The 23,168-nt window shown below is 41.7% G+C and overlaps 1 protein-coding gene across 3 annotated transcripts in view; it reads left to right on the top strand.

Annotated features, from left to right (window-relative positions):
• Positions 1 to 23,168, top strand: part of Clcn5 (Cl-/H+ antiporter 5) — a 172,889-nt gene that overhangs the window by 62,024 nt on the left and 87,697 nt on the right. The window contains exon 1 of one of the 3 annotated variants that reach the window (XM_085838302.1): positions 2,506 to 2,520. The exons of the other annotated variants lie outside the window; for them this stretch is intronic. Coding sequence (XP_085694428.1) covers positions 2,514 to 2,520 — 7 coding nt within the window. The 5' untranslated portion in view covers positions 2,506 to 2,513. Of the gene's footprint in view, positions 1 to 2,505; positions 2,521 to 23,168 lie in introns of those variants that run through there. 3 annotated transcript variants of the gene reach the window in all.

The following is a 23,168-nucleotide window of genomic DNA, read 5'->3' on the forward strand; positions in this document are numbered from 1 at the left end:
TAAGCCTCATGGGGTCTTTTTGATTCAGTATGTGATCACTAAGGAGAGAAAAAGAAGTACAATTTTTTTAAATTAAGTGATTTATGTGTGAAATCCTAGCACATCCTTGGCTGAGGCAGGATTAAGTGTTCCAGGTCAGTCTGGACTACATAGTGAGTTCTAGCCCAGCCCAATGTTTGAATTATAGCAAGACTTTGTCTAAAAATATTATTATAGTTTGAACAATCATTATCATATGATCCAAAAACTTTTCTTGAGCAACCATTGTGTGTAGCACTGTGGAGGATGCTAGAGAACTATGCCTTGAATTCTGCTGTACAGTAGTGCTGATGTCAATATAATGTAGTAACTGCCATGGTCCAAAGGGAGGTTAGGGAAGGAAGAGAAGAATATCAAGGAATAAATGAGACTTGGGCTTACCTTTAATTAACACTTGCTATTTAGACATGTGGAAGGAGGGGGTGACAATCCACTGTGTCTGAGAAATACAAGTCTGGTTGGAGATTGATGGTGGGAGATGACCAAGGAAGTAGGCTTCACTGGAGAAGGCTGTGGAGAGCTGCCAGGCAGGGAAGGAATTTAGCTAACAACAGGGGATGAGGTTGGAGAGGAATAACTGAGAAAAGGGTGTAACACAGTCAGATCCTAGGCATCTGAGCAGAAAGTAGTAATAGAATGCAGAGAGATGGGGCCTAGAGAGACGGTTCAGTGGTCAAGAGCACTGGCTGTGTTTCCAGAGGAGCTGGGTTTGATCTCAGCACCCACATGATAGCTCACAACTATGTTTAACTCCAGCCTTATGGGACTCCACACCCTCCTCTGGCTTCCACAAGCAAAAGACAGTCACACAATACACAGATGTACTATAGGCAAAATACTAATACGCATAAAATAAATATGTTTTAAAAAGAAAGGAAAGAGATAAGAAAATATTGGACACAAGCAAGTCCAGAGTTAGTGATAAATTACATTTATGAGACTAAAGGGGGAAGGAGCAAAAAAAAAAAAAGACCCACCTAAATAGCTAAAACAAAATTAACACTAGTGATTGCAGGGAACATTGAGAGAGAGAGAGAGAGAGAGAGAGAGAGAGAGAGAGAGAGAGAGAGGAGTCTGCCTTTGAGGAAGTCTAATGACTTCATCTTAGATATGGGATTCAGGTCCCAGCCTTGTTATTTGGTGGTAAATGGCTTGAATTAGGCTGTGGCATGAATGAGAGAGCAGGAATTAGATATTTAGAATTTGAAAGTCATTAGCGAATAATGATGTCTGAATGTCAGAACAGAACTTTGAGTTGATTAGGAAGATGTATTCATCTCACAGATGAGGCATATTAGGAATATTGAGGGGGAGATGGCAACAGAAATTGAAAGGAAAGAGCATTAGAGAGGTGCACAGGAAACCCAGAAAGCCTTGCGAGATTTACACAAATGAAGATGAGAGAATTTTAAGAATTAGGGAGCTATTATAGCATAGTCAAAGAAGGAATTAAGGGGAATAGCAAGTTGCTTGGTTTGTTTTTAAAAATCATTGTAGCTTATTGATATTACTGCTTTATTAAACCCTCTTTGTAAAATGATAACACAACTAATAATACTGTATTATTTGATACAGCCCTGTTCAGTCTTATATTCCATTCTGATTGAGAAGATATTCCTAGAAATATCTATGATTTTTTTTCTTGCTGCTGAAACCCTGAAAGCAACATATTTTAAATTTTTATTGACTTAATATTTATTTATTATTTATTATCTTTGGGAGGCTTGCCCTTTTCTGAAGGGAAATGGAGGAGTGTATGGGAGGGAGCATACACTTATGAGGTGAAGGGGGAGGGACTGGGAGGAGAGGCGGGAAACTGCAGTCTGGTTAGAATATGTGAAAGCAGGAAAAAAGCAAATGGAATTTATATGAGCATTGTATTTCTATCATTCTTTCTTCCTGTTCCTCCCATCTTCTCCATCCCTTTTCAAATACATCTCCTCTTATTGTTTCATTTTTGTGTTTATGTATATAAGTTTATAAATAAACCTGCTGAGATCATTTACAGTGCTGTTTGTATGTGCTCAGGGCTGACCTATTAGGAGTGGCTAACCTATCAATCAGGGGCTCATCCCTAGAGAAGGCTTATTCTCTTTCTCTCCGTAACCACTAATTGCCCATAGCTCTTCATATATGGATAAACCCGTGTGAAAATTTCCCAGCCACATTGGCTTGTTAATTGGTGTTGTCATTTTTTTGTTTAGGTCTTATTTAGGGAAGCATCTTGTTGAGATTTCCTGGGGGAAGTTTCCCTGTCATTTATAGAAGGTGGTATCTTGAGTCTGCTGTGGAGCAAACACATATGTGTGGCAGAAGCCTTTATATACTCTCTTAAAATATATAACACCAAGTCACAAAATTCAAGCAAAATAGGATTTGTTAAAACAGTTTCAGCAGATTTTCTCCCCCTACTGAAAATATTTATTCATAATATCTTTTTACTAGGGAGCTCGGAGTGGAACCCGGGACCTTACATGTTAGGTAAGTGCTGTATGGGCACTGAGCCACACCCCTAGCTCTTTATCAACTTTAGGATGGAGGAATTAAGGTGTAGAAGTGTCAGGCATATATGCTCTTAAGACTCAGCTCAAATCAGACAGGGGTGGGAGAATCTAATTCTCCAGATTATTTAATATTTTTTCTTTTCTCGGTGAGTGAATGAAGAGTAATTTTTAACTCAGTGTGTCTTATCTGTTGGACATCATTTCAGATCAAGACTTATTCATAAACTTGTATCATTATGGAGTAAGATGTGGGCAGTATTTGTCATGTTAGTAGCCACCACACCTTAGGTGGGTGGCTAGAAATGAGACTGAAGGATGGAGCTTGTGTCATGCAACACGACACACCCTGAAACCCTCTTGAATTAGCAAACCACTTTATCCATATTGTGCAATATGGATAAGGAGAAATGACTTGACTAGCTGCTGATAACACATTTGGGAGCTCTTGAAATGGCAATACTTATAAGAAAATGGGAACCGAATAGGTTTATTTCCTAACAAGTTAAGGAGACCCTACCTGTATCTGAGGTCTGGAGCAATAGCAGTCAGTCTCTTCCCTTGGGGAAAAGTAAGGCACAGTGCAAATAACTTGAATGCAAAGTAAGATGTGTGGAAAAGCTCTATGAGACATTCTGAACAAAGACATACTTAGAGTTTTGGAGGAAATGGGAAGTGCAGAGGACTGACGGCTCCTAAGAAAAAGCCTAAGCAGAGAGACAATGAATCTACTCACTCTGCCCCTTAGCCAAGTGGTGAGATGTAATGCATTTATGTACCAAGTGAATGATGTAACTGTCTCTATTTTTAGAGGGGACTTGAGCTCATGAGTAAGCTCCTTCCAAGTTGTCAGGATTCTTTTGTTTAAGTTTCCCCCGAGTAATAAAAATGAAATTCACTCAGATGCCATTGTTATCATGTATCATGTTTTGGCTTTAGAATTACTGGCATTGGGAAATGAGAAAGGTATTAGTGTTTCATATTTTTTGGGGGGGATCACCAGCACAGCACAGGTAGCCTGCCCAGGGCCGGCCGGAAGCAGCAAAATACATTGAATGCCTTGGTGCATGTGCAGTGTACAGTATTGTACTCTCTATTCATAACAGTGCAGCATGAGCTTTACTGCAGGGTGCTAGGACCACCCCACTCCTGCTGCTCATCTCATTGTTGGCTTGAGCCAGTTTCTGTGTTAGTGCTGGAGTCCGTGGCATTTTCTCTCTCTGTCTCTCTCTCTGTCTCTCTCTCTCTATATATATATATTTTTTTCATGTGCATGTGTGTGCATGCATGTATGTGTGTTATGTACATGTGTGTATGTGTGCAGGTGCATGTACCTATGCACATGAGAGGGCTAGTGAGATTGCTCTCCTCTGTTACTGCCCACTTGTTCTTTTGAGGCAAGATCTCTCACTGAGTGACATCTTGTATAGTGCATCTGGTCTGACAGCCAGCAAGCTCCAGGATTCCTTCTGTTTTTATTCTTTTCAGTGCTGGGGTTACAGGCCTATGTGGGAGCATCCATCTATTTATATGGATGCTGAGATCCAAACTTTGGTCTTCATGTTTGTGCATTAAGTGCTCTTAACTGCTGAGCCACCTTTCCATCTTTCCTTTTGGCATTTTTTCTGTAATCTTGCTTAAGCTTGACCATTCAAGGTCTGTAGATCATTGAAAGTATACCTTGCACTCATTTCTGTTATATTGGTTTGGTGATCATCTTTATGGCAGAATGGGTTGCCAGTTCAGGAAGGAGTTTCTGACATCTCCTGAATCATTCCTAAACTCTCTCAATTTATTCTCCAACTTGAGAAACTTTGGTACTGCCCATTGCCTGTAGCCTCTCTCTCACAGCCAGCCTAGTCATTTAAATATCGTCATCAGAAACTGCCTGCCCATCTGGACTAGCTGCCTTGCTTGAATAACTGATTTTAGTCTTATCCAAGTAGAGAACTCCATAGATAGGTCCTTCTCTTGACATAAATGGTCTTTCCCACCATCTTGGTTGTTCTTTACTCAAACCTATTTGGTTTGAGCAGCTCTAAATTCTTGGGTTTTTATTTCTTTGTTTACTTACCCACTGTTTTGTGTAAGTAGTTCAGGTTCAGCATATCCTTTTATCTAGGGTAATTCTATCCTTGTATTAGGAAGTCATCAAATCAGGCTGACTCGTAGCTTTTCATAGGACCATCACTTGAGGAGACACTTTAGGCTCCTCAAGGATAGTGACTATATTATACATATCAAGTCCCAAAATGTATATCTTGCTTTTAGGGTATTCCTGATTCTGGAGGGACCATTATCTCAAGAAATTTTAAGAGCTAGTTTTCTGGCTTGTTCTGCTGGTATGTCCCTACTACAGGTGTCAAAGACACACTTTTAATATTTTGTCTGGCATGTGTCACTGTTGTATAGATCCATCCTCACAATGTACCCAGTACCTTACCTCCTGGATGCATGCATATGGCTTTCTCAGTCTCTGATCTATTTTTGCCATATTATCCCTCAAGATTTTAATTGAAGATTCCACATCTAGGTCTGTTTCCTTAGTTCTCTTTCTCTCTCCTTTAATTGCATTTGTTGAACATAAAAGTGTGAATATATCTATAAGCAAGCTGCTCTTGGGATCCCAGATAAGAATGAAGATGAACTCTTGGGGTACAAGACATTTGTGGGTATCTTTTAGTGACAGATCCCCAGAGAGGCCTATTTTGCTGCTCCTGGTGCCAACACTGATGGGTCATTATTAGCATTTATACTGTTCCAGATACTGATGCTGGCCATAGTGTTCCGGCTAGTCCTTACAGTGACTCTAAGAGTCCACAGCTGCTGCTATGTCCATTTTATTGATGAAAATGCAGGTATGGAGAGATGAGATGTGGCTGTTAGTGGCAGAACAAGGAATCCCAAAGCCTAGGCTATGTTCTGCTGCTTGAGTGACACAAATGCTGGAGGTATGTGGAAGCTTCGGTCCTATTTCTTACTGTCATCTTTTTTGCTTAGACATGCTTAGATATTCTTCACTCTTCCATGACACATCCTCTTTCCTGCCATGAAATAGGCATCCATGTGCGTGAGATGAACCTTCTCATGAGCAGACATGCCTATAAGTCACAGATCCAAACCCCTCCCACTTCCAGTCTGCTTGGCACCTCACAGATCACTCTCCCATGTTAGTTTTGCATTCCTTTTTCCATACATAGTGTTTATGGATGAATGAACCTTGCTGTGCTTTTCTGCTTGAGCAAAGAACCTCCCATCCTTTCTGTATGTCTAACTGTAGGAAAGGGAACATTACAAATTCTCCTTCTAACTGTGCAGTTTGCAGGAGAGCAAGATCTATCTGTCCATCTGTCTGTCTATTCATTTGTCCATTCATCCATCATCTATCATGTCTATTTGCCCTTCCGTACATTGGTCCAGCCAGCCACCCAGCATCTGTCTGCCTGCCTGTCCATCTGTCCATCCATCCATCTGTCTGTCCACCCACTGGTCCATCCGTTGGTCCATTCATCCATCCATCATCTGTTTATCCATTCATCTGTCTGTCTGTCCATTGGTCCATATACCCATAATCTATCATAGATTATATCTGCCTGTCCATCTGTCCATCTGTCTGTCAACCCATTGGTCCACCCATCCACCATCTATCATCTGTCCTTATCTCTGTCCCTCTGTCCATTGTTCCATCCATTCATCATCTATCATCTCTGTCCATCTGTCCTGTCCATTGGTCTGTTCATCTATCCATCCATCTATCTACCATCTGTCTATCTATCATGCCTGCCTGTCTATCTGTTCATCTGTCTGTCTGTTGGTCCATCCATCCATTCTGTCCATCCATCCAATGATCTGTCTGTCTGTCTGTGTGTGTGTCTGCCTGCCTATTATCTATCTATCTATCTATCTATCTATCTATCTATCTATCTATCTATCATGAGATGGGACCTTGCTATTCAGCTGTCCTGGTATTCTCTACTTAATCCAGAATAGCTCCACTTAAGACAATTCTCCTGCCTCAGCCTCTGTAGTGGTAGGACTAAGCCCAGCTTCAGTAAACCTTTTTGTTATTTTTCTTACTTATTCACATTTTCCTGACATAGCACAAGGTTTACTGGGCTTGAGCCTTTGTACGTGTGTGTGTGTGTGTAGGACCACAGATACATACAGTCTAAGGCATCTGACTCATTCATTCTCATATCTTGAATGGTGAAATAAATGTGTGTATTTTTTTCATCCTCCTTTTTATACCTGGAGCTTATAGGAGGGTGAACTTTGTAGTGTCCCTTACACACACACACACACACACACACACACACACACACAAAACAAAAACAGAAAATACAGTAGTAACACCAGAACAGAGAAAGCCCAGGCCCCTTTTCTGTTCCCTGGAAGCAATGAAGACTGGGAGTTATCAGTGCTTTTCGTGTAGACTTGGTTATTATGATGATACCCTTCTCAGCCTCAGGTGGACACACAGATGATATACACATAGGTATAAGAGAATGAGGCCACGTATCACCCCATGCCTCCTTATTCTGATGTCTGTGCACATCTTCTGTCAGTGAGGGAGACAAGAAGAAACCCATTTGTCTTACATGTCTCACATGCTGATCTGTGAGCTGTATTGATTCTGTCCCACACATGGAGTCTATGGATGTATAAGCTCTCTGAACTGCACTCTTGTCTTAAGTGTGCTGTCTGAGTGTCATGCCTGCATGCATGTAGGATGATGAACTTAAAAGAAGTTATTTCTGAAACACATATGCATTTTCCCTGTCTCTTGCCTCCATATACACACCTATACATGCACATGCATTGTGGTGGTTTGAATTCGTATGACCCCATAAGCTCATATATTTGAAAGCTTAGTTACCACGGAGTAGAACTCTTTGCAAAAGATTAGGTAGTGTGATCTCTTTTGGAGTAGGTGTGGTCTTGTTGAAGGAGTTGTGTCAATAGATATGAGCTTTAAATTTTCATACACTCTCACCAGGCCCAGATTGATTTTGTCAGCCTGTCACTTGCAGATCAGACAGACGTGAGCTCTCAATTCCTTCTTCAGCACCATGTCTTCTTCTATGCTGCCATGTTCCCTGTCATGTTGATAATGGACTAACTCTCTGAAACTATAAGTCCTGAATTAAATGCTTTCTTTGATAAGTTGTCTTGGTCACGATGCCATTTTACAGCAACAGAACCATAACTAAAACAAACACACATTTATGATAGTCCATGAGATTTCTTTGATTGTATTTTTGGTCCTGGTTAACAGGGTATTGCACTCATGGCCCTGCACATCTTAGGTGCATACCCTACAACTGACCTGGACCCCAGCACTCCCTCCAGCTTTCCTGTTGTATTTTTCCTCTTTCATTTCTCTTCTCCACTCACATATATGAGTCCAGTTTTCCAGAAAGTAGATCCACATCACCTTTTGTTCTCATCTACTTTTGAGTATACACAACTTTGGGGTTTGCTAGATAGGCACAAATATTCTAGCTTGTTTTAGTACTAGCCTTTTGATCTTGGAATAGCAATTTACCTTGTGTCTCAAAGTTTCACAGTATATAAATATGGGTAACTAGGTGTACTAACCTTGTGGTGTTGTAAATATTGAAACATGGAATGACAGTATTCAGTTCAGGACCCCAGCCCACAGGATGGTCCAACTCACAGTCAGGATGGATCGTCTCTCCTTGGTTAAGCCTTTCCAGAAACACTCTCACAGACATGCCTAGAGATATGTCTCCTAGGTGATTCTGAATCCAATCAAGTTGATAAAATAATGAAGATTAACTATCATATCTGGTTTAAGCTTTGGACTTTTTCCACTTCTCATCAATCCTGAGCTAATCTGGTCTTGCAGCCGTAAGTACATACCTCCTTCGTAGGTATTTACTTTCATATTTATGTTGCTGAATTCCATATGTTTTCATTCAATTGTATATTAGACATCTGCCCCAGGTGTCTCATAAGCATCTAAAACTTTAATGCATCCAAAGCTGAAATCCTGGTTTTCCTCCCTTGCCTTTCAAAAAAGACCAGCTCCCCTTCCAGTGTTGTATAACAATAGCTGCATCCCCTAGGTGCTCGAGCCAAGACTACAGAGCATTTGAGTAGGCTAGAGTCTCTGGCAGTATCTTTGAAATTTATTTTTTTTAGACTTTAAGTCCAAGGCATTATGAAATGTAGTTGGCTGTACTTTTAAAACGTATGTCCAATCTAACACACATTAGAAGTGGCTAATATCCCATTGCCTCTGGTACGTCCACCTTCATTACCTCTTCCCTGGGCTCAAAAGCCTTGTGCTCTACCTTTTGTGTGAGCACACAAATCTGATGAGGAGATAAAGCCCACTTTTCCGGCTTTCTTTCTGATGGCTCACATTACACATTCTCAGTTTTCTTTTTTGTTTGTTGAGTTTTATTTTGATCACATGATTGTACAATGTAAAGCAGACAGGTCTCCAACTTGCTATTCACCTGCCTCAGCCTCTCATTGCTGAGATTATGGAGGGTGTACTGCTACACGCAGATTATATCCTATAACCATTCTTTCTAGCTGTTCTTTAAGTATGACCTGGTGTTGTTTCATCTGTAGAACAGGGAACATGATCATTACTTCATAGATATTTGTGGGAACAAATTAGCTGTATATGAAAAGTACTTAATGTTGCAGATTGGTTCTAATGTTATTTGTGTTAATTTGGCTCCTGAAATCATATAGGAACCCACATGTCTGTGCTGAGGGTCTCTCTCTGCTCCTAGTTGTCTCTGATTGGGAAATAAAGTTGCCAGTGGGCAGTGACTGGGCAGGGAGACAGAAGCCAGACTTGCAGGATTCCCCAGCAAGAAGCACAGCAGAGAAGGAAGAGGGGATTCCACAATGACAAGGGCATAAGTGACAGACTATTCAGGGAAGGTACAGGAAGGAGAGACAGCTGAAATGTAGGTACAAAGGGGAAGGTGGCCCCAGAAGGGCTGCCCAAAAGGGTTCAGGACAGCAAAGATAAAATGTAGATTTAATAAATGTTAGCTCAGGAATGTGGGAGGGGAGTGTGTTAGCCATGTGGAGGTTCAGGAATATCCCAGCCATTGGACTAGCTTAGGACATATTAAAAATAAGCCAACATGTATGTGTCTTTTAGTCATGAATCCAAAGCACTTGTGCAGGTATAGAGGAGGCACGCACACTCACTGGAAATATAGAACAGCTCCTTCAGCTCCTTTGGTCCTTTCTGTAACTCCTCCATGGGGAATCTTTGCTCAGTCCAATGGTTGGATGAGAGCATCCACCATAGCGGGAACAACAATATGAACCAACCAGTACCCCCAGAGCTCTCAGGGACTAAACCACCAACCAAAGAGTACCCATGGAGGGACCCATGCATCCAGCTGCATAAGTAGCAGAGGATGGCCTTGTTGGACCTAAATGGAAGGAGAGGCCTTTGCTCCTGAGAAGGCTCGATGCACCAGTATAGGGGAATACCAGGGCAGGGGAGTGGGACTGGGTGGGTTGGTGAGCAGGGGGAGGGGGATGGCAAAGGGGGTTTTCAGAGGGAAAACCAGGAAAGGGGATAACATTTGAAATGTAAACGAAGAAAATATCCAATCAAAAAAAAAAGAAACATAGAAGAGCTTAACAAATTACCACAACTTAATACTCTACCAAGAGAAAATATAAACTGGCATTGGGAATAAAAAGAAAAGAAAGAAAAGAATATTAAAAACTGGAAGAGGGAGCAGTGAGTGGAATATAAAGTGAATAAATAAAATGAATAATTAAGAGTATAAAAACAAATAGTCCATAGGAAGTGAACATTCCTAAAGGCATATATGTGCATGTTCACAAATACTTTTTCATTGTGCTATGTCTAAGGCAGTCCTCATACCTTTCAGGACCAACATACAACACAGACAAAGACACACTGTTGTACATGCATGCTGATTTGTACACAGGAGAGCACGTCTACAGATTTGCTTTTTCTCTTCCATGCCTTGAGTGTAGGACCGTTGACATCTTAATTACCCTCCCACACCCAAGGCTTGCAGGAGAGCAAGCCTCCTCTTCTCTCTCCTGTGCATAGGCATGACTGCATATACATCTACAGCAAAGACACGTCTCCTCTCTCTCATGTGCTCTCTCTGTGTGGCATATATATATATATATATATATATATATATATATATATATATACATATATATATATATATATATATATATATATATATATATATATATATACACACACACACATACATACAGCATTGCCATTTGCCATCTCTTCCAAGTGACTTTCCTGCCTGTAATGCCCCTCTTGGTCCGCATGTGTGTGTTCCTCCTGCCTTACCCACCATCAGTTTCATGTAGCTGGTTTGTTGTCTCTGTGTGATGCCTGGGCTGCTTTCTGTTGCTTTTTCCATAGAAAGTACCTACCTGTTGTGCCAAGAGAGTGAACCCTTCCCTGCTCCCTCTCTCACATCCCTTGCATGGTGGAGGGTGAGCTCTCTGAAAACCCCTCCCACATGCAGGGTTTGCAGGATGGTGAGCTTCAGCTTTCCTTGCTCTCTTGTGCATGGTGGACATATGCATACACAACTTCATAAAGAAACTCCCTCATACCCAAGGAAACAGCCATCTGTCCTTTCTTCCACCTGACATGCACATCTCACAGTTTTCTTTCTCCAGGGAGGGCTCATGTGTCCCATGCTGCCTTCGAACTCCCTGCATAGCTAAGGATGATGATGGAGCATTTTTTTTCGAGACAGGATTTCTCTGTATAGCCCTGACTGTCCTGGAACTCACTCTGTAGACCAGGCTGGCCTCAAACTCAGAACTTCGCCTGTCTCTGCCTTCTCAGTGCTAGATATAAGACTGGAGTGGCTATGCCTGGCTTGATGTTCCAATTCTGATCTTCATGCCTCTTTGTCCTGAATGCTAGGATTATAGGAATGTACACCTGGTTTCTGCTGTGCTGGGGATCGAACCCAGGGTTCATTGAGTTCTAGGCATACTTTTATCAACTGAGTTATATTTCCAGCCTTCTTACCTTCTAATTCCATACTGTATTTTGTACAGAGTATGGACCCTTACCTTTGGTGACAGTTATTGCTTAGAAGGAAGGAAAGTCTTTTGAGCAGGTCTTCCTTTTCCTGTATATAGGGGAGCAGAGAGAGCCTTCTCGGGACTCTCATTCTCAAGTTAGCTGGAAAGAAAGCCATCTAGCTATTTATTTCTCATAAGCTTATGCTATGAGGAAATTTGCACCTACTTCTTTAGATCCATTTGTTCACATATATACTAGATTTCAGGGAGTGGAAAAAACCCTCACTGTGTCATGCTTTCCCACATATATTCTTTGTGCAGGAGAGTGTATGATAGCTTTTAGACATTTATTTGGATAGTTCTTTTTTGTTTGACACTGAAACTCTTTCTCTTGAAAGTTGGAACTTTTTTCCTCATTTTCTTCCAGACCTAGGGTTCACAGCTGATTTGTTTGGTAGGCTATTCAGCAAATGTCGCTTGGTTATCTTTTTTACTTTGAGTATTTCCCTATGCCCCACATACACAGGAGTATTAGGGAGATGAAGGCAGTAAACAAAATGATTAAACACACAGTGGGTCATTGTTGCCCAGGAGAATGAAAAAGCAAGGGGAACAGGTATGTAATGGCATGGAGGGACAATAGTAGGGAAAGTGGTGGCGTTTCAGTTTCCAATGGAGTCTTTAGGAAAGGCTGCTGTGTTCTGGGAGCATCAAAGCCATTGAAGCAGCAGCAGAAGTACGTGGAAAGGGTTCAGTCATAGATGGAGGGAGGAGTCCTGATGATTAGTGTGAATCCAACAAAAGCCATTGTGCCATTCTCATGGTTAGAAATAATTACCGATTCTTTGACATCATATACCCATTGTTCAAATTTCCATTTCTTTTGGAGGTATCATAAACTAGGTTCTAAATAAGACCCTTGCATTAATTTCATTGGCCAGTATTTTAAGTGCCTTTGAATTATAATTCCATCTTTACCTTTTTCCTCATAGTTATTTGTTGGAAGAAAGTAGGTCATATATCTGTGTGGCTTTCCACAGTCTTGTGTTTTTATGAGCACATTCCTCTGATGTAGTTTCCATGCTCCTTTTCTTTGCATTTCCTATTAATTGAGAGTTGTATCTAGGAGCCTTATTAGATTCAGGCTTAATTTGTGGGGAGGAAAGAACTGCCTCCATTCAGAGATACAGGTCTTTGTGTGGTACGGTAGTTTGCCATTGATGCTCAAATCCTAGAGGCATTATTTCATTAGCAGTTGTAGAATGATGGCATTCCACTATTCACCCTCCTGTTAATTGTTGGATAACTTCTGTAAAGTAAAACTTCCCCTCATTTACTATTTGATTACCTACTAATAACAGTTTTCCTAAGAAAGAAAAGCTAAATGCTTGACTTTCTTATCAGGGCTAAAAATGAGTTATTGTAAAGATATGCATTCAAAAACTATTTTGATAAACACAGGGATTTAAATGTATTTAGTTTTTCCCTCATTGCAGTTCTTCTCTGCAGTGAAGCTCAAATTTTCCATCTTCTGCCAGTGTGAGCTTCTTCAAATATGGTGTCACGTGTCTGTACTGCTGCACTTAAGGTATGCAGACAGGACTATTATTGCAAGTTTCAGGCTACCATAGGCCACTTAGTGAGTACTGTGCCAATATAGACCCTGTTGCTGAAAGTCAAGCTTAGTTGGCCTTCAGTCCTTTGTCTCCAGTAGTTACTTGATAACTTCTCTGCCTTCAAGGATGCAGCAGTGCTTCTTACTCATTGTCATCATCACTCTGACATATGACATGCTTTCAACAAGCGTTTGTTTCCTTAAGTCAGATAACGTATTAGAGTTCAGATATTATGTGGGCATCAGAGTTCTCATTGCATCTGGATTGCTAGTTGTTTTTAAACTTCTTCATGATCAACAGTATTAACAAAATGTTTGTCTCATACTGTTAGTAATAGATAAAATATATTATTCAGCTTAAGTTCTTATTTATAATTCAAAGTTAGAGTTATTAGGGATTTAGATAGTTAATTGTTTCATAACCCTCATTTTGACTGGGCAAATCAGGAGAGTTCCAGAGGCTGACTAGGAAGCCACTGAAATAATATAGGTATTGTGAGGTCTGACAGAGGCTTGGGGCAAGGTGGTGATGCTGACAGTGGTGAAAAATAGTTATGAATGTACTTCAAATGTAGAGCAATTTGGATTTTCTGAGGTTGGATATGAAGTATGAGAGAAGTAGCCAAAGGCAAACTTCTTTTTCTTCTTTCTTGTGAATGATTGTATGCATGTCTGGGTACCACCTCTACCTCCTCTTTAATCCTTAACACCTTGAGCTTTGCCAGTGCACAGTACCTGGGCAAGGACTCACAGAGAGCAAGCATCGTCTGCACAAAGAAAGCATGTATTTATCATTTCTCCTAGTGCAGAGGTTTTTGAGCATTTCTTGAATTTGCATGTCCAAAAGTAGGCAAAGCATGAGGGCTTATGAATGTATTGTGTGCTAAGGTTTGTATCTAAGAATAAATTTCTTATTCTCATAAAGCTTCCTCCTTTCATATGTTCAAGGGTTTATAAAAAGTAAATTTTGTCTTAATTTCTCTATGCAATCCTTATGATCCACCTATTTTGTCTTCTCCTTCCATGTGATACCTGCTGCTAGTGTTTTCTACATGCAGTATATAGAGCTGGGATTCAGAAAGAATTTAAAGATGGAAGGCTCTCTTGTTTGCCTGTGTGTATTTATAGCTAAGTATTTCTTAACAATGGGAATTTCTGAGAAATATGGTTGTTAAGTTATTTTTGTCGTTGTATGAATATTATGGAGTTGCCTAGTTACTGTTCAATTGCTGAGAAGAGACACCATAACCAAGGCAACTTATAAAGGAAACAATTTAATTGGGGGCTTATTAAAATTTCAGTGTGAGTCTATGACCATCATGGTAGGGAACATGGCAGCAAGCAGGCAGGCATGACGCTGGGGCAAGAGCTGGGAGCTCATATCTTATTGCAAGTTATAGGCAGAGGCAGGGGAGATATTGAGAGAGAGAGAGAGAGAGAGAGAGAGAGAGAGAGAGAGAGAGAGAGAGAGAGAAACACAAACAAGCTTGGGCCTGGCTTGGGGTTTTTGAAAGCTTAATGTCTACCCCTAGTGATCTGCCTCCTCGAACAAGGCCACACACCTTCTAATCCTTCCCAAAACAGCTTTACCTACTAGGGACCAAGCACTCCAATATATGAACCTGTGAGGGCAATTCTCATTAAATCACCATGGGAGTGTATAGTTAAATTAATAAGGATCACTAGGTGATGAAATCTTATGTGACTACTATTGTATATGTACTTTGTGGTTTACCAAACACCATGAAGTATGTGACTATAGTTCTTATTGTATGATAGTGTGCTGATGTGTGGAGCCAGGGGTAAGTTGGGCAGTCCAGTCTTTGTAGCAGGTGCATACAGGAGGATGAGAACCATCCTCACTGTGTACGATCACATATACATGCCTGAGAAGCTGCAGAATGAACCTCCTTACTTTAGCCTCCACTTTCTAAGTCTCAAACCTGATTCATCACGTTCTCAACACACATAGGCAACCTACAAATGTCTAGGCACCTGAGACATCCCACTGACAGCTTAGCAGGAACAGAGTCCTGCTACCCTGACTTTGTTCTCTTACACCTCTAAGGAAGAGCAGTGGGCTCTCTTGGTTTTCATCTTTGATGGAGCTGTTATAGGAAGGTATACTTGTTTGTTAACACTGACACTTTTGTAAACACATACCTAGACAGTCATAGATATGCTTTTGCATAAGCTGGGTACATAGGAGAACAAATATGAAAGAAGCCCATCTATAGCTAGGTATACACCATATACAGGCCCATGAGCATAGAAGGTTTCTTTTGTTGTTTGATACACTTGTTTTCTCATAGAGAAAATGCCTTACTGTCATTCATTTATATTCTCTCTCCCCCTTCTCTACTTCCCCCCTCTCTCCTTAGTCCTGACTCTCTTCCCTCTCTGTGACATATACTAGGAAAGTGAAAGATTGAAACTTGTGATTTTGTCTTTCATATCCCTCACAGGAAGGGGTGTGAACTTCCATTGATTTAGGCACATTGAAGAAGAATTACCAGAGAGCCAGTCCTTGCATTGTCTTTTACAGATTCTCCATGTCACTGATATTCATGCCTCCTTCACCTGGCTTTTGCATATATGAGTATGACCATACTATTGTAAACAGGACATTCATTTAGACACATATGTACAAAAATGGGAGTGTAAGAGGTAAAAATAATAATAGCCAGGGGCCAGGTACTGCATCCCACTCTAGGCTTGCATCTTACTTAATTTTCTTGGTACTCTTTAAAGAGATAGCATTTGTTATTCTCATTTTTTAGAAGTAGTCCCTGACCTTGGAGAAAGCAGGTAGATTCTTTAATCCAGTACATGGTGAAGTATAGGTTTGAAACAGGGTTTGTAGATACCAAACTCCACAGTTTCTCTGTCTTATCCATGATGGTGGTAAGGTCCCCAGCATCACCCAGCCCCTTTTAGAAATACAAAATCTTGAGCTCGCTAATGAGAAACCTCTGTAAGCTATCTTATTACCAAGTCCTCCAGGTATCTGAAGTAACTTTAACAAGATGCTGATGTGTGTTAAAGGATGCCAATCTCTACTGCCATCTTGTGAGCTTATGGCCTCTTCTCTCTGTCTCTCTGTCTTTTTTTTCTTTCAGTATTTTGTATCTCTGGCTTTATATTTTTATAATCTCAGAACAAAATATGAATGTATTTATTTAGACAGGTTTCTCTGTCTCTGTCTGTCTATCTGTCTGTCTGTCTCTTTGTCTCTGTGTCTGTCTGTCACCCTGTCTCTGTCTCTCTGTGTCTCTGTCTCTGTCTCTCTCTCTCTCTCTGTGTGTGTGTGTGTGGTGTGTGTGTGTTTGTGTGTGTGTGTGTGTAGGGTGCAGAGGTCAACCTGAGGTGCTTCCCCTTTGGGGACATCTACCCTGTTTTTTGAAACAGTCTCTAATTGGGACTTGGCACTCACCAGTTAGGCCAAGGGATCCACCTTTCTTTGACTCGTCATGCTTGGCTCTTTTATGTGGAGGCTGGGAGTTGAACTCAGGTGCCTAGACATACTTAATGTGAAGCTCAAGAACCTTGTCTTCTTTCTCATCACAAATAAGTACCTTGTGTCAAAGGTGAGCCCATGCATTCATTTGCTGTGAGCCTTTTGTCCCGCTTCAGTTCTCTGATCCTTGCTACCTGGGTGAGAGTGTTCCTCAGCAAGGATTCTGAGAGCCAGACCTTTGTGTTTGTAAAGGACAAAGTGCATCTCTCTTTTCTCCTTTAGTGTGTTGTACGAAAGCATATTGACCACACACAGGAAGGGCAGGTTCCTGAGCCTTCTTGCTTGCTCCCCCTCTCGAATCCTTGGAACCTAGGTGTGAATGCTGCTTCAGTGCAACACACCTGTTCAAGGATTCAAAGAGGCTGAGCCTTGTCTGCGTGTAGAATGGCCCATACTTGCACATCTCACCTGCCACCTTTCCTTCTCCTCCTCCCACCTGGCCACCATTTGATTTTGGTTTTAGCTGTCAGACTTCGTTCTACACATTTTCTAACGGGAAAATGGTCTTTATCATGTTTGGTAGACATGCTTCTATTCTCAGCATGAGCTTTCTTGATTCCCAGTTTGCTAAGTGTCAGATCATGTGATGAGGAGCACACATTAGGTGCTGCTACTCAGGCAACCCGTATGTTACATCCAGTGATAACCCCTGTTCCACAAAGCTTGAATTGCATAAAGGCATTGGAAAGGAATGGAGTATCCTCCTCCACTGTGCCCTCTTTCAGCATGTATATGCATTCTCAGATCCCAGCCTTCTTGCTACCTTCCAAACATAAATCAGGCCCCCACAAGTTCTCAAGTATGATCTGGGAGAGATACCATTTTGTATACATAGAAGTTTTCTCTGAGAGAGGATGCTCATGGTGGGGAGGGGGCAGATACATAAATAAATCAGGGATGTCAAGCTTGGGTATAGGTGGTGATGCTTGGCTGAACCAGGACCAGGAAAACTAAATATTATATACAGAACCACACAAACATGGTATAGGTGCCTGGACCTTCTGCTCTGCTCATCCTCTCTAATCCTTTGTCCCTGGGTGAAAATGCTATTTGTATGCAATGCACCCGGGCAAGGATTTGGGGAAGGTGAGCCTGATCTGCATGGAGAAGGACAGGAGGTCTGTGCATCATATTTCATCTGTTTGCTGCTTGCATACTTCTTTTATGCCTCCCCCCACCTTCTTTCCTTCTACAAATACAAAGGGCATGGTGCATGGGAGAGTGAATGTGACAAATTTGGCCTCTTCCCACCTAGATTTTATAGGTAGAACTTTATTTCCACCTATGACCCTAACAGGTATCAAGAACAAGTGGGGCACATAGTAAACTCTGTATTGACATAAGTGCGCAGCTTTTCATTCTAGTTCTCATACCGACACCTGGAAGAGAAATTCTTCTTTAGTTCAACTCTTGGAGGAATGCACAGGGCAAGAACAGTAAGCCTTCTTGTTGAACCCACATGCCAAGGGCATAGGTGCAGGCTGTGCCTTTCTAGTACTTGCTCCTTGGATGAGTGTGCTTTCCGAATGCAATACACCTGGGCAAGGGTTCAGGCATTGAGTTATCTTCATGTAGGACCTTTATGCCCCCTTCCACTGTTTCCTGTCTATTTGTTCAGTATGGCAGGTACAACTAGGGAGTTGGTCCACAGGAGTATGAACCACATGTGGTTCCTTCCTTCAGGGAGCAAATGGTCCAGGGAGAGTGAGCTGTGTCACATCCATTATGCCTGCATGAGTGGACTGTAGACTGGGACTTCATGTACACTGTCCACATGGATTCTTGCATATTTTCACACAGTCCCATATAAATGCAGTGTATACAGAGGAAAGGATTCACAGATTTGTGCCCACAGAGAGGATTATCTGACCTGATTCATCAGGAGCATTAATCCTCAGCACAAGTGCTGTTTTCAATAATAAGTCCTGTCCAAGGAATCCAAAGGGTGGCACTTCGCCTGCACTTTAAAGGACAGAGCCCCTGTATGTTCACACCCCTGTTCCTTTCCTTCCTTTCACAAATATTCAGGTATTCACTAGATGATACAGGTCTGTTAGTCATAGAGGATGTAGCAGGAAACAAAATGAACAGAGGTGCTACTCTCTTAGGAGACTAATAAACACACAAAAGATCCTTGACTATTATAGACTCACCAACTGCTGTTCAAAAGAATGACCTAGGTCTATTGTTCCTTGTTTTCTATTCTGTATGAATGACTCAGTGCAGGGTCTGATAGATGAGATTTCTCAAACTATTCCCCCTCCTATGGCCCTAGATATGCCTAAACACATGGGCCTACGTGGAGAGGAGTCACTCGCTCACAGGAAGAGTGGATATGGAGCCGATTGTGTTGTTCCCTCTCCTGCCATCCTCATCCCTTCAGCCCGAAGACCAGTAGACTAAGTGACTTCCTGTCAACTACCATCACTACTCCCATTTGAAGACAGGAGCTTACTGTCTTACTGTGTAGCTCTGTCCCTCAAGCTGATTTTCCCATATCCACCTCCATAGGTCATACTTTTCTACACACATTTGCAAGCTGGCCTGGGCAACATGTGATCCAAAAAGAAAAGTGAATCTCTTTCATGTTAAAAATAGTAGTCTTTATATCATGTATATTTTTTATTCAGACGAGGGAGGTCTTACTAAGTAGCTTAGTCCAGCCTGGAACTTACTGTCTATTCCAGACTAACCCAGATCTCTTGGTTCATCTGCCTCAGGCTCCGAGTGCTGGGATTATAGGTCTGATGTGCCACTGTGTCTAGATGCTTCATGTTCTGAATGACCATTTACAGTGGTGCTTCTCAAGGCAGGATCCCTGAACCAGCAGCATCACCGTCAAAGTGCGGAGTTCTACCCCTGACCTATCCGGTCATAACACATAGCAGTTTATATTCTTTTTAAGCCTTCCAGTTGATTCTGATGATCACTCAAATCTTATAATCACAGAATCCAGCCAGGTGAGGGGCTAGAAAGGAAAGAGTTCCCTTCTTTCTTATATATGTTCATGCAGGCTGTCTGGGAGAAGCTCATCTTGTCTCTTCTGCCTTCTCATTCCCACACTTGATGATGGCATGTGGCTAAATGAATATGCAACAAAGAGAGAGAAACTGTAGCATGATTTCTGTAGGCATGTACCTAATATTATAGACAGACACATAATTGGTGTACAAAACCAAAACCAACACAAACACTTTCTGTGTGCATGGATTACACATGAGAGTGAGCCTTGTCATCATGAATCTTCTGCCAGGTGATTTAATTAGCACATGTTGACTGTTCACTATGCTGTGCTATGTGTTGTTGCAGGAGTGTTCCGCTGAAGAGCATAGCTTTCTCCAGAGGAGAGATGTGTGGTGAAATTTGCTTTCCTACTGAGAGAGCAGCCATTCAGGGAGCTAGGAAGTAAGACTTCTCAGTCTCGTGTGTGTTTCCATGTGGATGCACATGTGACATATGGAAGTATAGATGTAGTTCTGAATACCTAAAAGGCAGGAGGGGAGACATAATCACAGTCTATGCTTATGTGCATTGAACTTTCTTCTTACACACTAAAACCCCAGGTTTTGTTCACCCTTGCCTGTTATTAAAGACCTGGCATGCATGTTTTTTGTTTTTTTTTTCATTTCATTTATTTTATTCCTTTTCAGATAAAATCTTACAATATAGTCTGGCTGGCTACAATTTCATAATTTTCCTGTTTTACTCTCCTGAGTGCTGGTATTTAAAGGCTATGCCATTTTGCTTTGCATGGATGCTCTTATCAGTACACTGGGACTATGCAAAAATACAAACCCTGAGCCTTACATACTTATAGGAGAAGCTTATGCACCACTTCTCATTCTTTTTCTTGCTCTTTTAACAGGTTGCTTATATTTGTATTTTGTTCTGGTCATCCAGGTTGATTGAATTCCTAATGTTTGGTAGCGCTGCAGTGAACTAAGCTGTCTGAAATGCTAGCTCTACTGGGCCTATGGAGATTAAGCTTCTTCATGATACAGCTTCCAGGGTTAGAAATGAGCTCAGGGTATTGGAATGTAGGCCTTTTCTTCATTAGTTCATACGTAGAGTATACCTGTGCACACACATGGGGTATGTACGTCGAGATAAAGCCTTCTGCTTGCCTCCCCCACTCTGTTGTCTTTGTCATCTAGATATGAATGTTATCTTGTTGACAACATTCTGCTCTTTGACGGTTAGAGGGGCCTTTTACTTCCTTATAGAAGGGCAATTACCTGTGAATCAGTGCTTCCTCATTTCTCCCCCAACAAGTCCAGGTTTGCTGACACCATGCTGAGCAGGTGGTAATCCCCAAGATAGGCTAGCTCTTACCCTCAAAAGAGATGTGGAGGGAGTGGCATCTCCATGTTTTCAGTTGATGGTGGGTCACAAAACGGGACTTTTTCTCTACAGGAACACACAAAGTGTAAGACTTTTCATTTCTGCTTTCATATTGGTGTACAGTACAGTGCTTCCTGCCCCCCCCCCCCCGCACATGCACATTGAGTACTCAAGGCCCTGGTCCTTCTCCTCTGCTCCCCCTCTCTAATCCTTGCTATCTGGGTGCTTAGTGCTATCTCAATGCAATGCACCTGGGCAAGGGTTCAGAGAAGGTGAGCTCATCTGCATCAAGAAGGACCAGAGACCCTGTGTGTCAGCCTATCCCTCCCTCCTTCTTTCCCTCCCTCCCCCCTTCCTTCCCTCTCTTGAGTAAAATAGTTGTTTGAGTGAGTCATATATATCAGGGAACCCCCTAACAGATTATTTAAGAGATTTCAGGTACTCTAGTTGGCTTCTTTCTACAACTAACATAAAATACTCAGGTACCTGGAGCGTGTAGGCTTTTTCTGTATTCTGTCCTGTATGGTTGGTTATACAGGATGAGGTCAGGAGTCCAAACCTGATATGTTTCTCTACTTCCTCACAGCCTAGAGGTGAGTATTGTCGCAGACATGGTTTCCAGCTAAAGATTCACTGGAAGGACAAAGAACTATTAGATCTGCCTTCTCCCCTCCCCATTGTCTAGTTTCTACTGTATATCGGGCATTCAGTTTAATGTTGAGAGTATGGTAATGGATGTATAATAAGGGCCAGATTACTGCATGTAGTCTCTGGTGGGCACCTTTAGGGAACAAACTCCTTCTGGATCAACAGTGTACATGGACACAGTGATGAAGACATCAAATAGTGATAGCTGTAGAGTACAAGCTCAAATGCCTATACAACCTGCAAATGTGCAAATTCCCCACACATGTACATATTTTTCTTCCTACAACTATTTTTCTTCACCATACCCTTGGAGGAATATTTTTTTCTTTTTTCTTTTCTTTTTTATCCTTTTCCCAATTTCTTTTTTTTTAATTAGGTATTTTCTTCATTTACATTTCCAATGCTATCCCAAAAGTCCCCCCATATCCTCCCTCCACTCCCCCCCCCAACTCCCACTTCTTGGCCCTGGAGTTCCCCTGTACTGAGGCATATAAAGTTGGCAAGACCGATGGGCCTCTCTTTCCACTGATGGCCGACTAGGCCATCTTCTGATACATATGCAGCTAGAGACATGAGCTCTGGGGGTACTGGTTAGTTCATCATGTTGTTCCAACTATAGGGTTGCAGATCTCTTTAGCTCCTTGGATACTTTCTCTAGCTCCTCCATTGGGGGCCCTGTGATCCATCCAATAGCTGACTGTGAGCATCCACTTCTGTGTTTGCTAGGCCCCAGCATAGTCTCACAAGAGACAGCTATATCAGGGTCCTTTCAGCAAAATCTTGCTAGTGTATGCAATGGTGTCAGCATTTGGAAGCTGATCATGTGATGGATCCCTGGGTATGGCAGTCTCTAGATGGTCCATCCTTTCATCTCAGCTCCAAACTTTGTCTCTGTAACTCCTTCCATGGCTGTTTTGTTCCCAATTCTAAGAAGGGGCAAAGTGTCCACATTTTGGTCTTCGTTCTTCTAGAGTTTCATGTGTTTTTCAGATTGTTCTTGTGTCTTGGGTATTCTAAGTTTCTGGGCTAATATCCACTTATCAGTGAGTACATATTATGTGAGTTCCTTTGTGATTGGGTTACCTCACTCAGGATGATGCCCTCCAGGTCCATCCATTTGCCTAGGAATTTCATAAATTCATTCTTTTTAATAGCTGAGTAGTACTCCATTGTGTAAATGTACCACATTTTCTGTATCCATTCCTCTGTTGAGGGGCATCTGGGTTCTTTCCAGCTTCTAGCTATTATAAATAAGGCTGCTATGAACATAGTGGAGCATGTGTCCTTCTTACCGGTTGGAACATCTTCTGGATATATGCCCAGGAGAGGTATTGCTATTCTTAGAGACTCTGTATTTACAGGAGGTTTTACAGTTTGAGCCTGTAGAATACCCCTTTATCATTCAAGACCTGTAGGCAAGAGATGGAAATGCCTTGAGATGTCTACCATAGGTTGTTCT

This window comes from Mus caroli, unplaced genomic scaffold (genome assembly GCF_978045245.1).
Source record: "Mus caroli unplaced genomic scaffold, Mus_caroli_1 scaffold_5, whole genome shotgun sequence".
In the NCBI taxonomy this organism is placed as follows: Eukaryota; Metazoa; Chordata; class Mammalia; order Rodentia; family Muridae; genus Mus; species Mus caroli.